This window comes from Antrostomus carolinensis, unplaced genomic scaffold (assembly GCF_000700745.2).
Source record: "Antrostomus carolinensis isolate BGI_N321 unplaced genomic scaffold, ASM70074v2 scaffold12007, whole genome shotgun sequence".
NCBI lineage: Eukaryota > Metazoa > Chordata > Aves > Caprimulgiformes > Caprimulgidae > Antrostomus > Antrostomus carolinensis.
The window spans coordinates 9130-24201 of record NW_010325382.1 but is presented as its reverse complement, the minus strand read 5'-3'; the positions used below and the strand labels follow the sequence as shown (position 1 = coordinate 24201).

The 15072-nt window shown below is 35.7% G+C and overlaps 1 protein-coding gene across 1 annotated transcript in view; it reads left to right on the top strand.

The window, feature by feature from the left end:
* TENT2 (terminal nucleotidyltransferase 2) overlaps window positions 1-14078 on the top strand; it is a gene marked incomplete at its 5' end in the record, with an annotated part of 32649 nt that extends 18571 nt beyond the window's left edge. Inside the window, 4 exons of the mRNA XM_010171189.1 lie at window positions 1513-1649; window positions 7609-7700; window positions 12075-12154; window positions 14004-14078. Of these exons, the coding sequence (XP_010169491.1) occupies window positions 1513-1649; window positions 7609-7700; window positions 12075-12154; window positions 14004-14078 (384 nt within the window). The remainder of the gene's footprint in view (window positions 1-1512; window positions 1650-7608; window positions 7701-12074; window positions 12155-14003) is intronic.
* Window positions 14079-15072: the final 994 nt, after the last annotated feature.

Below are 15072 nucleotides of genomic sequence, written 5' to 3'. Positions count from 1 at the left end.
TTTACTGCTAATACTAAATTAATTCTACAATTTTGTGGGAATGGGCAGGGAGTGACTTTCACTCTAGTACCTGTCTGATTACATTTGGGGTTAAAACTGTACATCCTGTATAACATAGGAACAACTTCCCTATTTAGGTCTTTATATGCTGCATATCTGCTTTTTATGTCTGTCTGTCTCCATGTTTTTGTATGTTCTGTTGGATTGTAAACTGTTCAATTCTGAGCTCTGCTAACTATAATATTTTCTGTGGAAAGTTGTATCATGTGAGAACAAGACTTGAAATTTTTCGTAGCTGGAGGAATGGCCTTTTTTCCCAGATGTTGTGCAAGGTTCCAGGACATTTTGCTGGAACTGGCAAAAGAGGACAGGAATCCCAAACTTTCCAGTCCTACTGGTTTGATTGCTAACCATGGTTTTCTCGGAGGAAGCACTGCCAGCTGTGAACATAAAAGCAGTATTACAGTGTATATTCTACAGTATATTCTTCTAGTGATATTCTACTGCTATAGAGATTGAGTCATGCCTGATACTACTCTTTAAAATGACAAAGGAGTTGGAGGGGAGATAGTAATGACTGAATAGGTTCCTAAATTTACATAGATGTATTTCTTTATGTGAAGATAAAGCTTGCACTTGTGTATCTTGGGTTCATGTTCCTTAAAATACACATTGCTGTAAAATGTAGTATCCTGCTATTACCAGGTTTTAAAAATTGTTTCTTTAGCAAGAGAAGTTATGTTCTCCATGTACCCCAGTCTCTCAGAAGAACCTAAAGGGTGCAATGGACACCCAAAGAGTGTAGCAGACCTAAAAACATGTTAATTTAGTCTTGTTCAGATTCCTTTTAAGTTGGCAATAGTGACTTTTGTTTATAGCAAACCTGACTTTTTTTTTTTGCCCCCCAAAGAAAAGCACACTTCAGCGTAAACGCTGCATTCTGTGTATCCAGATTTTTTGTATAACTTTTTATTCTTTCAGATAGGTTGGCTAGAGGAAGTGCGGCTGCAGTCTTTGAACTCATTATGTGGGAAGATGCAGGTTCATATTAGAGCCAGTGGGTTTCATATGCAATTTTAACTCTTTGTTGTGGGAAAAATAGGCAAGGCCTTCCTTACGGATTGTTTTGGTACCACAGTTATGGGAACACCAGCCCTGTCTTGGTTTAACTGCAGCCAACTCAGGCAGGCTATCTTACTCAGCTTCTGCTCATGTGGTTTTACTAGCATGTAAATGCAAGTCCAGTTCAGAAATTCTCCCATGTTAAAATTCTTTAGCAAACAGAAGGCAAGGAATGGTCTTGGACGCTCCTGTGCAAGGTGATTCTATCTGGGTTCAGGGGGAGTAACTAGTGTCCAACAGAGCACAAGAGAAATAGAGCTCTTTGCTTCTAAGTTGTCCTTGAACTTCTAATAAGCAAATGATAGGCAGCTTTTTTATTGTGAAAAATATATGCACCTAGATTAAGGCCATGTGTATGTGTATATACATACTCTGATTTTATTTTGACAGGAATCTTTTGATCCTACTATGCAGTTGCATCTTGTTCATCGAGCTCCATGTACCATTCCTCCTTACCTCTCAAAAAATGGATCAAGCCTTGGAGATTTGCTAATAGGCTTCTTCAAATATTATGCCACAGAATTTGAGTAAGTAATAAGCTCATCTTAGTATTTTAGAATATGTGGAACTTTGATTCCTTCTATTCAATATACCAACACTTTATAACCCTGGAAGAGAAAGAATAGCAGTAATGCAGGACTGCTAACTGACAGAGAGGAGAAGGGTGAAAAGACTAAAGGACAACAGGAATGCTGAAAAAAAGTGTCTGACATCTTTTGCTTAGCCAACCATCCTGTCCTGTAAAATAGCTGCCAGAAGTTAGAGAGCTTTGTCCTTTTAAAAAATAGTTGGTTTTTGTTCAATTACACTATTATTAAACTGTCTATCCATGTGTGAGAAAAATTTGTTTTCCTTAGTTGTAGTTTAAGGTATTGATTGTGATATGAATTATTTGGACCTTAATAGCTGTGCTTGTCTTCTGTTTCCCCAAGTCAATGGAGTTAACTGACAAGGTGGCTCCTTACTTTGACTGTAATACAGTCATTAATATAGGCCACACCTACTGAAAAATTCTCACATGTATAGTTAGCTCACTAACCTTGTTGGTTTGCTAGAATCTGAGTTTAATTTTGGCATGTGGACTTTCTTGTGGAAGAGAAGGAGATGCTAAAGTTGTGAGGGCATCTGGGAAAGCTATAGTTATGAACACTTAGCCAGATTTTCACTCTAGAGTTTCTTAAAAAGTGCTTGTCCATACAAAATATCAAATGGTTGTATTTTAATAAGCTTAAAGATCTTCTAAAGAATTTCTGAGGCAATTGGCTCATACATGTTGCTGTCCTGTGTCTGTGTGTCATAGCCATTTCCTGGAAGGACAACAAAATGTATAGCTGCTGGATACTCATTATAATTTTTGAAGTGTTCATATCTTATTTCAATGTAAGAAGTGAACAATCATTAAATCCTTGTAAGAAGACATGTTGGGGTGTGTACCACATTTCAAATATATAAGCTAAATCCATATGGCCTGTGGCAATTAATTGTACTTTGGGCATGCTTCAGCCTGATTCTGAGAGATTTTCACATAAAGAGCTTTCCTTCAATGATCCCTTCAGATAAGGGAATTGTCTATTATCCTAAGTTTTTCCTGTGTACTTGTCTTTTCAGCTGGCAAGGTGCTGCTATGCTTAGACAACACTTCTGGAGGATATCCCCAAGTTCCTTATTTGTATGGGATGCTAGATACATCCTTTACTACTTGTCTGTATATCGCGCTGCTAATCTTCTCATAGATGAAAGTGAATATGTTTTCCACTAAGGAAAACTAAGGAAGAAGTTACTGGTTTGCCTGTGCAAACTAGCAGAGAAAATGTTGTCCTAATGCAGGAAAAATACCTAATTTGACTTTTCTAGTTTGGGTGCTTGTTAACATAGTCAGGAGCAGATTTCTGTGTAAGTCAGTAGCTGGTCCAGTGAGACTTTTTGTTTTGCCTGCTGTTAGACAGGCAGGGTATACTAAGAAGTATGAAACTACTAATGCTGCAGTGTCAGTGCAGCATGATGGTATTCCCCCAATATTATTTTTTGTGATAATCACAAATGAGGGAAAAAATTACCTAAATTTAATCACAGAGGCACAGGGGAGCTTCTGGTTAAAACAAAGCTTGAAAAAGTGGACAGTGAAGAAAAGATAGCTGCTGATGTGAAGAGAAGTAGAGATGTTCAAAAAACAACCATATAAACAAAAAAGAATATCTGGTTTGTTTTTCCAGTATTAAGTACCTGTTAAGTATTCAAACACTTGACTGATAGATACTAAAATTCCGTATAGTTTCGTAAAAACTGGTAATTGGCTGGAGAAGAGAAACCCAAATTAAGGCCCATGCTGGGGAAGAGGTGGGCAGAACATAGTGTGATAGCCAGCTGATGAGAACAAGTACAGTGTCGTGCTATCCACAGTATCTGTTATCTTTGCTTTGAAGCTGCTGATGGAAACAGCATTGTAGGTGGGAATGAGGATAAAAGTTAAGTACACACAACATGGGGCTCTGTTAGTTTTGCCTTTCATGGAAGAACTAGTATTTTGCTCCTGAATGTGTTGAATATTTTCATTGCTGTAGTCACTTTTTCCAGTCTTTGCTTTCCCTGTAAAACATTTGCTAGTGTTTTTATACACAGAAATTTTGAGATTATATTTCAGATACTGTGACTATTAAGTTAGGTCACATTTAAATGACCTGTACTGTGCTAGTGAGCTTTCACTATTGAACTATAATGAGTTTGATGAAAAGATTACTGAAGAGAATACTACTTCAGTTTTCATAAAAGTGACTTTTGTAGATTCCTGTCTGTGGAATAGGCCACAACACTAGCAGGTTTGGTACACAGGATCTCTTTTGCTGAGAGAACAGTGTATAGTCAAGAATGATCAGATCATGTGTGAAGATCATAATTTTGGATAGCATGAGTCGTTGATGCCACCTGCCTGGATTGCTTAACTGATCAACTATTTTACATGTATTGGTCAGGAAAATAGAGAAACATTTGTTTTAAACTTCCCCCTCAGTCTAGCAAAGGCCAGTATGTATTTCAGTTAAAATCAATGTTTTATTTTACTTGATGTAGTAAATAATGTTTAAGGGCAGGATGGGCACAAAGGAAGAAACAGGAACCTTGCATGCTGTGCAGCCGTGAATAAGTTTATCTTCCTGTGCTGTGTTCTTTCCCCTTATGCTTTTAATTTGCTTTGTTTATTTAGAATATAAGCTCTTTCAGAAAATTGCTGATTACCATGTATTTATACAGTGCATATTCCACAGTCCTGCTCTGGGATTTTCAGTGTGTCTGAAAGAAGTACTTTTTATCCCCCTTCATAAGTTACCAGAAATGTGATTTGGAAATTGCTGCATATATTGGATCTACACACTACGTACGGCAAAGCTTGATTTGCTGTATACATGGTTGTATAATTAGCTTGCCATAGGAATTCAAGTCTGCATAATACTTTGCATGATACAGCTGGATAGAAGTATGCTTATAACTCCCATTTTAACTTTAAGTATTTCAAACTATCAAAGATTCGCTGATTCGGCAGTGAACGTGACCAAGTAAAAAAAAAAAATATATGGAGGTGTTCTCAAAAGAAAGTATTTGGAAATTGGTCCATGTTTACCAGGCTGTCTGTAGAGAGTGTCTGATTTCATTGCTGCAGCTGTGAGTGAAGGCAGCAGGTTTTCACTTGGCTGTCTCTCTACAAAGCAAGACCTTGAAGCAAGGCCTTGCTCCCCAGAAGTTACAGCTAGGGAGCCTAGAGATTGTCCTTTGGGACTGTACTTCTCTTAAATTTATTGTTTCAAGCTGTGTAGCAGTTGTTTAAGATCATTCACTGATTAAGTTTTATTTGGTGGACACAATAAAAGATTGGTTACATTGTTGTGACAAAGTATAAATATAAAATACAGTCGCTCTCGGATCTCTTCAGGGTAGAATTGGTCAGGTAATAAAGGGTCATTTTTTTAGTAGTCTGATTTAAATGTGCTTGCAATTTGTACCTATCAGTGTGTTTATGCAAGTAGCTTTCACTTACAGAGTGCTCTGGAAAAGATAAGCTTTTTAATCTGTTTGTCATGTATTCATATACTCTTACACCTGGAAATGCATGATTTTCAAATTCTCACCTTCTCCACGAGGAGCAGATACCTTATGTGGGCAGTAATACCAGAAGTAACTGATAATTGAAATAGCTGTTTAAATAATTATTGTTAACTTATGGATTGAAAGTGTGTACGCAGAAAATATTTGCTTTGTGTTGGCAATAATGAAGTTTCTGTGTGCAAGCCAAAATGGCTAAAATTAATTAAAAAATTATTTGTGATTAGCAATTAATTCAGGCTGATTTTGGTACCAAGGCAGAGTTAGTGAAGGTTTGAGGCTACTAGATAAAGCAGTTTTAGAGTTTAAATGGAAAGCTGTTTAAGTAGCTAGAAATGTTACCTTTTTTGTTGCTTTTGGTAAACCAGTGTATTATAAATGCATTTATTTTTTGATGAGGAATCAAGCCAAGTAACCTAGAGAAAAAGAAGTAATAAGAATTACATGTTTGAAGTGAAACAATACTGCCTGGTTTAACCAAACACAGATCAAATACTTTGTTGCTTGACTGTGACTTTCCATGACCCACCCTACCCCCCCACCCCACCCCACCCACTGGCTTGGATCTCTCTTATTTTTAAATAAGCTTTTAGAAAAAGCAGAGGAGTTGCACTATGAGGTGCTTCTGCTCATGACCAGTGTTCTGGAGCTCTGGTGTTAGCTTCTTTGATCTGGTCTGGTCTCATGCTTTCTTCCAATTTTTTGTTTGTTTGTTTTTGGTTTGTTTTTTTTTTTTGAGCAATTCATCTGAACTTCTTAAGCTTGTGTTGGTGGTCATTTATTAAAAAGACAGAATAGGAAAGTATTTGGTGCTTCTTAATACCTGATTCTTGCAAAAGTAGCTTGCTGTGAGAATTAAGGAGACAGAGTGATGGGTTAGAATGAAAGCTTTACTTTGCATTGAAAACTAGAAATTATCATCACCTGTACTAATTTTCTAAGCATATCAAGAGAAATCTAAATATACACAGCAGTGAGTGAATAAGTAATCTGAGGTATCCTGAACTTCATACACTGTCCTGCACCTTTTTGAAATCGGTCCTATTCATATTCTTAAAGAGAAGAATAATGTACATGTTCTATGGATAATGTACATGTTCTATGGAAGTACAGTTATTCAAACCACTCATTTTCATAAGTGGTTTTAATAATGAGTTGTATCCAAGATAATTTATAGAATTACAGGCACAGATTTGAAGATGATGTAAACTGTCTTATCACCACTGACTTAATGGCGTTATGACAGCTGATCTGTGGCCTAGGGAGCACAAAGTTCTTCTAAATTTAACTAGTGAATTATAGACTGTATTTTAATATACAGTTGATATTTACACATTTACTGCAGGTGGTTGATACACCTAGCCAAGCTCCTCTCTCTTTGAATGTCAAAAGATGGATTCAGTCAGGAAATCACATCAGGTGTACAGAACACCAGTACAGCTAGCAGCGTACTACCCAAGTATTTCTAAGCCCCATTTAGTCAGGACATATGGTGATGCATTGTTGGGGATCCAGGTGATTCACTGATATGGTAGTTCCCTGGTTTAATTAAGAGCAGCTGAAAACTGGCTGGGTAAATAAGAACATAAAACCGCAAGTGGTTGCTTTGCCTTCCATTATATTTGGCATATTGTGCCAAGCTTCATAAAGACACTTGGCACATTGTAAAGATTGCTATGTAACCTGCCTGCTGTTCCTGTTTCAGTGTGATCGTTTCCTATGGTTTTGTTGTAAAATTGTGTGCAGAAAGTAGTAGAATATCTTCAAATGCGTATTTGTTACCCCGTTGTTACACTTGTAGGAGATCTAAAATGCAGCATATAAAAAGTGTTAGTGCTCTCTAATAATAGGTTCCTTGCACAAGGAATGCTGGCCTGTAAGCAAGCTATCCTTATATAACTTTATATCATTGAATTTTTTTTTAATGGAATGCAGTGTGTCACTTCATCTGCACTTAAACTCCCTACGTTCCTTTTCTCCTCACTTAAAATTCTGAAAGATACATTTGAGGCTATAATTTCTTTTGAACTCAGAAATAAATGTAGGTGTCCATATTCAAGTTCACATTGTTTTTTTGAAAATAAAAAAATAAAAAAAATAAAAATTCTGTTGTGGATATATTTTAGTCATGGGTACCTGTGATGTTCTGTTTTGCAGATGTTTTCATAAATAAACTTATTGTGGAAAACTTTTCTTGTTTCCTACCTATCATTCCTTACTCTTATATAGTGCATTATGAAGATTAGACTGTTATGCTACATTATTCATTATTACAAAGTACTGTGTTGTCCATGCTTATGACATAGCAATTTGACAGTTTTTTTAATGTAAACCGATATTACTAATTTAGAATAAAGAGTTAAAAATTCTGCAAATTGTTTTCCTTTTCCCTAGCTGGAGCCATCAAATGATTTCAGTTCGTGAGGCCAAAGCTATTCCAAGACCTGATGGTATTGAATGGAGAAACAAATTTATTTGTGTAGAAGGTAAAATGTAAAGCTGCATTATAATTTTTAACTGTTAAGACACTAAATACATAAATCTGTCAAGTAGACTTTACCTTGGTTGTGTTTTAATAATGGACGTGTGTAATGTATTTATGTAGAAAATTAAGCTTGACCATTGTAAATAGTTTTCGAAACAGTCCTGCCAAAAACATTTGAGAAGGAAGCTTTAAGTTCTGTAGTGTTTAAAAATAGTTCTCCTGACCTTTTCTTCAAGAGCACTCATTGCCCTGTTACATTTGGAACAGAGATTAGGACTGTGACAAGGAATGGCCTTTATGACAGTAGTGTGTGTTTTTGTGCTCTGCAAAAATAGTCATCAGTTTTGCGAAGATCCAGCTTCTGAAAAAACACAGTGGACACATACTCAGATTCCTCTCCAAGAGTATTTTTTGTTCTAGAAGTGCTCTGGCATCCCATCTCCTAGCAGTGACTAGATCATGTGTATCTTGATCCCCTTGTGGCTACTATTCACTGGCTTGTGAATGTACAGGTTCTGCAGAGTGTGTATGATGCCTTCCAAAACTGGAGGGTAAACCCAGGCTACCTTTGGAGTTGCAGGTCTTGGCCTCCTTAGTGCAGGCTGAACTGGGCGGTAGCCCTATACAGGGAGCCTGCTTCATGTGCTCTTAATGCCTTTCAGCTGCCATGGGGAATCTATGTGAAGAAGATGAAGCTTGGACCAGGGAGAGAGGAGATAATAGAGCAAGAGAAGGATTTGAGTTGTTAGGTGAATGAAAAGAGAAGCAGGGAATGGACTGAGGTGCTGTGTAACTGGAAACAGTTAACACAGAGATAAGAAAGGGGAGTGAGAATCGGAATGCAGCCGGTGAAGAATTGGTTGGACAAGGGACCATGGGTATAGAACCAAGATGGAATGCAAGCAGAATTAGAAGTAGGTGGTTTAGGACACAGTGGTGAAGAGGGAAGGTCTGAAATGGGAGAGGTGGCCTGGACCCTGGCTCTAAATAAATGGAGGCTATTAGGATCAGGTTATAAAGGGTTGAAGTTTTCAGATAGGAGAGGAACAGAACATTCTATGTAAAGAGTTGTTAGAAACTGGGAAAATTTTGCTGGGGAGGAGAGGGATAAGGCAGAAGTCCTGTGGCTGGACAGATGTTCCTCAAGATTACTGGGAGCAGGAGTGCACTGATGTGTGTGTGCATGTAATTTCCTGCATTTGTGCTGCTCTCTGCAGAGAATAATTGCCTACTGGTGTAGTTAGTTATTTTGTGGCCCAGAGCTCATCAACTTGGTTGTAATCATATGGATGGCAATGTGATGCCACATGATGGGATTCCTGTTCTTTATGTGACTTTTGCGGGGAAAATATCGATTACCAGTCATAGGGGAAAAAATACACTGAAAGATTACTGCATGTTTGACTCTGCAGCCTCAGAGCTGCGAAATGTGAGAATTGGAGTATCTGCACAGCCGAAACGATTTGGGATAGTGCAGTGCGGGCACTGCATGGCTCTGGCCCAAATGTGGGAGGTGGGAATGCTGGGCAGCTGTGTCTGCTGCTGTCACATGATGCTGTGTTGCCAAGGCGTTGTGTGTTTCACGCTCTGGATTGTTTTATGATATTACAAAGTGGCCAAATAGGTTTTTTTTTCTGTCAGGTTGGAAAATAAATATCAGCATACAAAACAGGCATTTAAAAATTTGTATTAAATAGGCTTGATTACATACAAATTTTTCCTTAAGAGTGCATCTTGCATTTGCACTATTAAAAAAGCAAAATTGTAGGTGACACACCTGATTTCTTCCTGTTAGTGTAGTTCAAGACTTTATTAAGATTAAGTTTTAGCCTCACATACCAAGTTTTTACTGCCAAATTGGAAGGGAAAAATTACACTTCCTATTTCAACTCAAAGTTGGCTTCATGTTCATAACAGCTGTTAAGCTGAACTATTTAACAGAGTTGTAGATAAACTTCTGTGTACTTTGAGAAGAAGCTTTTAAAAACCATTTTCTGGTTTCCAAGGCTTTGTCAGATTTTTCCAGTTAGTGGACTAAAATTTCAGTAATTGGTATTACTGCATATATTTGTTGATAGATTACACAAGTCTGTGCATGCAAGTTGCTGTAATTCTGCATGCAGCATTGTATTTATGCTCGCTCACAGAAAAAATTGTGTTCTGCTGTAGTTTTTATTGGCTTTAAGACCAATTCTCACTTGTATTTCTGCTGTTAGAGAAATAAATATAGCAGAGATGCTCTTTTTGGACAGTTTAAAATCTATTATGGAGATACAGAGAACAGTTCTTTTAGCTAATGTTTGTGAACATTCCTTATCAGAAGCTCTAAATTGCTATTGACTATTCTGGTTTCAGTTTAAATCTTGTCCATGTCAAATAATATTGATCATACAGTCTCCTGTTGAAAAAGACATAGTTTGGAAAAACTAGAAACACAGCGATTTTGTGAGACAGTTAAATTGATAGTCATTTAGGAAAACTGGATCAGAAGCCATCTAATCTGCACCTGATTCATGCTTGTACTTTTAAATCTTTCAGATCCACATGTTAAAAATAATTCTAAAAATAATTCCTCAGGGCTTGGTTTGCAGCAGTTGTGAAGTTTTATGATTTTTTGTATTTTCATTTGGAAAGATGATCTCCTTTAGCCTTTCCCTCAAACATCAGTGTAGAAGTTGTATTACTTTTTCCTTTTAATATTCTCATCTCTGTGTGTGAACAAAATAACTTATGATGGACTTTCACTGTCTTGATAGCTAGAAAATGTAGTGGTATAAATAGTAGCTGATTGCAAAATGATTCTTGCTGTGCTCCAGGGAATGAGTTTGTCTTTTGACAGTCAGTAAATATGCAGGAAGAATAAAGGAAAGCTGTGAGTCAGCTTTTGTGACTAGAGTACCTTTTTTCCCCACTGACGGTTTTAGAAGATTGTACAGCTTTGCTCTTGTTAATTTAAAAAAAATGTATCTCTTGATTCAACAAAAAGTTCATAAAGGTCCTAGCATTAAAGAAACAGTTAACATCACATTTAAGACACACAGTTTAAGCTGTACTGCTTCTACTTGGTAAGGGAAATAATTTCTTAGTAGCAGTAGATCACAGTGTCAAGTTATGTGACTGACTTTAGAGGACTACTTACCTTTTTTTATTTGTTAGCCAGTTTTTTGTTCCAATCAAAATGTATGATGCCTTCTAAAGTGAAATAAATCTGCCTGTAAACATCCACTGAAAATTTTATAGGTGGTTTGGAGATAAACCTTTTAGAAACCTGCCAAGTGCAACATTTAATGCATGAAACACTTTTTTTTTTGTGAATTTAAGTAGCTTGCAGAAATAAAAACCCAATGCCATGGAACATGTTCCAAATTTGAAGTCCCAGTCTTCATATTGGCATAAACCATTCTGATGTCTGTTTGATGCTTTATTTTACTTTATGTCCCTATCTGAATAAAAGCAATTAATAACCAATTAAACAAAAAAGATACCTGATCTAGCAAATACTTCTGTGTTTCTGTGGTCCTTAAGGACTTCCATACATTCTGCCAGTGTAAAATATACCATGCTACTTAAGCAATTCTCTAGTAAGACAAGAAGTACTTTAAAATGTATTTTGTAACACATTGTAATGCATAGTCTCAGCATCATAATTTTTTAGTATCTATTTTTTAATGTTGGCAACCCCATCAGTAGCAAGGAGTACTTTTTTAATCCTTCAATTAAAAAAAAATATTCAAAAGTATTAATTATGTTAGCATAAAAAAAGGGAAAACATCATATAAATTTGTAGTCTGCTAGAAGTTGGAAGCCACAAATTGTTAACTTATGAATGGATACTGTAGAATAGGTATGAACTGATAAAATATATTTTTACAGTAGTTGATACATCTTATATAAAAAATTATAGTAAATATTTTACTCTACTCCTTGTATATCACTGATAAGCTGTTGAATTAGATGAATCTAAAGTGAACATTTCCAAGAGGCACATGTGTAAAGTTTCAAAACTTTTTAATATGCAAAATCATATTCTGGTATGTCATCACAGACTAAGCAGTAACAAATAATGGAAAAGTAACAAATATTATGCAATACTGGTGTGTAAATTCAGCACAGTCATAGTGAGCTTCAGTAGGTATAGTAACCTGACTTTATTATGGATTACATACCATTAGACCATTCAGAGCTTGGGGCTTTTTTTGGATGAAAGTTATGTAGAAATAAAGATTGAGAAGCAAAGTATAAAACAGTCACTCAAAGCAATCTTGGGGAGCAATGATAAGTTGACTCTTCAGGGTTTTGTCTGATTACTTGCTCAATGAAGTCTGAGTGGCTCTAGGTTTTTTAACACTTTTAATGTTTTTGTTTGATCTTGCAGAGCCCTTTGATGGGACAAACACTGCTAGAGCTGTACATGAAAAACAAAAGTTTGATATCATCAAAGGTGAATTTCTGAAGGTAAAAATTACATCTCATTTAATTTTTCTGGTAATTTTGGTTTTCAAGATAGTTACACAAATGCTAGTCATTGAACCTGCCTATTTTTTAATGTTTGTGTTACAAATATTTTTATGCTTTGTACTATGAAAATGTACTTTTAAATGTTTTTGTGGAAAATTCTTTAGTAAGAACACTTACTAATGTCTACCATTAAGCATCAGGCTTGAAATAGTAAACCTTCTGTCTTAGATTTTCTTGTATGTGTAAAATTCTAATCATAGTTAATAGCTTTAGAATTACAACTTTTTCTTCATTATTGCTTCCTACATGAATTTGACTGGTAATAAACAATGTTTTATACTTCTTACTATCCTTTTTTTAATAAATATCTCCATCAGTGGTTTTCTGCTGGATTTTGACAGTTTAATTAAATTGGTACTTTTCTTGAGGGAGACCACACTCATAATTTCAGAACATGTGTAGTTCAAACTGGAGCTTTCACTCTTCCAGTCAGTGGAGGAGGCAAGGACACCTTGAAGGAAGCAAAGATTTACGCCTTGGTTAAACATCCTTTTTCTAAAAATCCTTGCTACCAGCTCTTCTTTATGCTTGTCTTCTATCATTGGTATTGCATTTGGAATTGCAGCTCAAACTCTAGTTTTCAGACATCTGTGAGTATTCATAGTGTAGTTACAACTAGGGATTAGTGCACAGAACTGGCTTCCAGCTCTACCAGTTAGACTCCCCTGTTGTGCTGTCATTGGAGCCTCCTGTTTACTCCAGTTAATGAAGTCCTTAAACATCTTTGCTTCTCCAGCAAAAAGGAAATCAATGCCAGATACTTGTAATAAAATAATAAAACAAGTGCTATAAGGTGTTGCCTTAGACAGAAAAGGATAACTTTTTTGTTTTATAATTTTGTTCGGAAACTTCAGTTTCCTTCTATTTAACCATGTTAGCATACCAAATACTGAACTGTTCACATACTTTTACATAAAATGTTTGATTTTGTGAGTCTGCTAAATCAGTGTTTTACAAAGTAGTTTGGGCTTTCTCTCTCTTCTGTGAGATCAGAGTGAACTTCTATTTTCAGAGTTTTCAGTTAAAAAAATTGGTTTCAAACCTGTGTTGTTTTCTGCAAAATGTAAAAGCCATTGTTTGATCCTAGCTGTCTGGAAGCTAAAGTGTTACAGCCCTGAAAAAATTCCTCTTTACTAGGAACCATAAGGAATGACAGTTGATGAAAACTGCAAGTACTTATTGATATCTTGCACTTTTTTTTTTAAGAAGTCTAAGGAATCTGTTTGTCTCATAGCCCTCGAGAGTTTATTCTTCCTGTGGTTTTCATTAGACACTGTGGTTTAAATGAATTCTGTGTTAAGACAGGAGGGTCACTCCAGTTATTTGCAGGTTCATGGCCTAACAGATGTGACAGATGTCCTGGAATTCACTGTAGAATACAGAAGAAAATTGGAATAACCTGTTTTAAAGACACAATTAAGTTCTGGAAATGTCAGAGTATAACATTTTGTATCATGAACTTTGGCATGAATTTGATACAATTATTTTGCAGTCAGAATATCAACGTAACGTTTAAATAATGTTAACCTCTTATTCTTCACAAATCCACTCTGTTCTTGAAATGCTGTACCTTCCTCAATAGTGCATTGCATTTTGTGTACCTTTTGGATTTTTTTCTTCCCTTAAAACAAACAAACAAAAAACCTAAACAAACTCTCTTTTCAAGAAGGGCAAAAAGATCAAACTTATTTGTGTGGATCTGTGAGGCTTACTGCTTACAATGATATTTAAGTATGAATGACAAAGATGTTTAGCCTTTTAAAACCTTATACTTTTTTTTCCCCAGTCTTGGCAGGTATTACGAGACAAGAAAGACCTGAACCGTATATTACCTTTAAGATCAACCATACTGAAAAGATAACCAGCTTCTTTTACTTTCTTCTTATTGGATCCTGCCGAAATAAAGAACAGTATCAAAACAAGAACAATAAAGAACAGTATAAAAATCAAGAGACAATTACTCTGTGGTTTTTTATGACATGTTTTTCTCTGTAAACTTTTGTTAAAGAAATGTTTATAAGAAAGATTGCATATTTTATTATCAACATTTGTTGATATACAGATGTTTGTGTTGTTGACTTCTAGAAGAAACTCAAACAAACCACAAGAATAAATCTGGTTTAAGGAAAGGAATATACTGATTTGTGGTTTCCATAATCTGTGTAATCAGTAATTCAGACACATTTAACCATTAAATAAAGACATTCACAGGTAAACAAGGTGCATGTCTGACTATATCCTTAAGGCATTGTTCAGAGTACCCATGAAAAGGCAGCCTGTGCTTTGTACCTGCTTAAATGCAGTAAGCACTTTTGCTCAACTTGGCACTTTCTAGTTTTATTTCCCTTTTACTTGAAATGACAAGCAACAATTTATGAAAATTAAGCTCGATTATGGAGTTGGTAGTGTTCTGGATATCAAGAACTGTAAACTGGAATTTCAAGCAACAGTTCTACTACAAAGAATTGAAATAAAGACAAACAAATCAATATATATAAATACTTGATATTGATGCAGAGTAGGCAAGGTACTTCTTCGTGCTTCCTTCTACATGTTTGAAGTAGTAGTGATATCTGCTTTGACAACAAACAAACAAAAAAATCAAACAAAAAAAACCCTAAGCACCCCACAACCCTACCACTGCTACAATAAGCTGGGCTTCTGGTTTTATTTTGTGTAAATATTTGTAAATTGGTTAGCTATGGGAAATAGAATTTAAATAAGTAATTTTGAAAATTTTAGCTTTTCCAAAATGAAGTTGTGAACTCTTTTAGACCTGCTGTAGCACAGTTTGTGCCTCATATATTTGTTATTGAAGACCAATTAATTGTTAAAACTGTACTTACCATTGATTT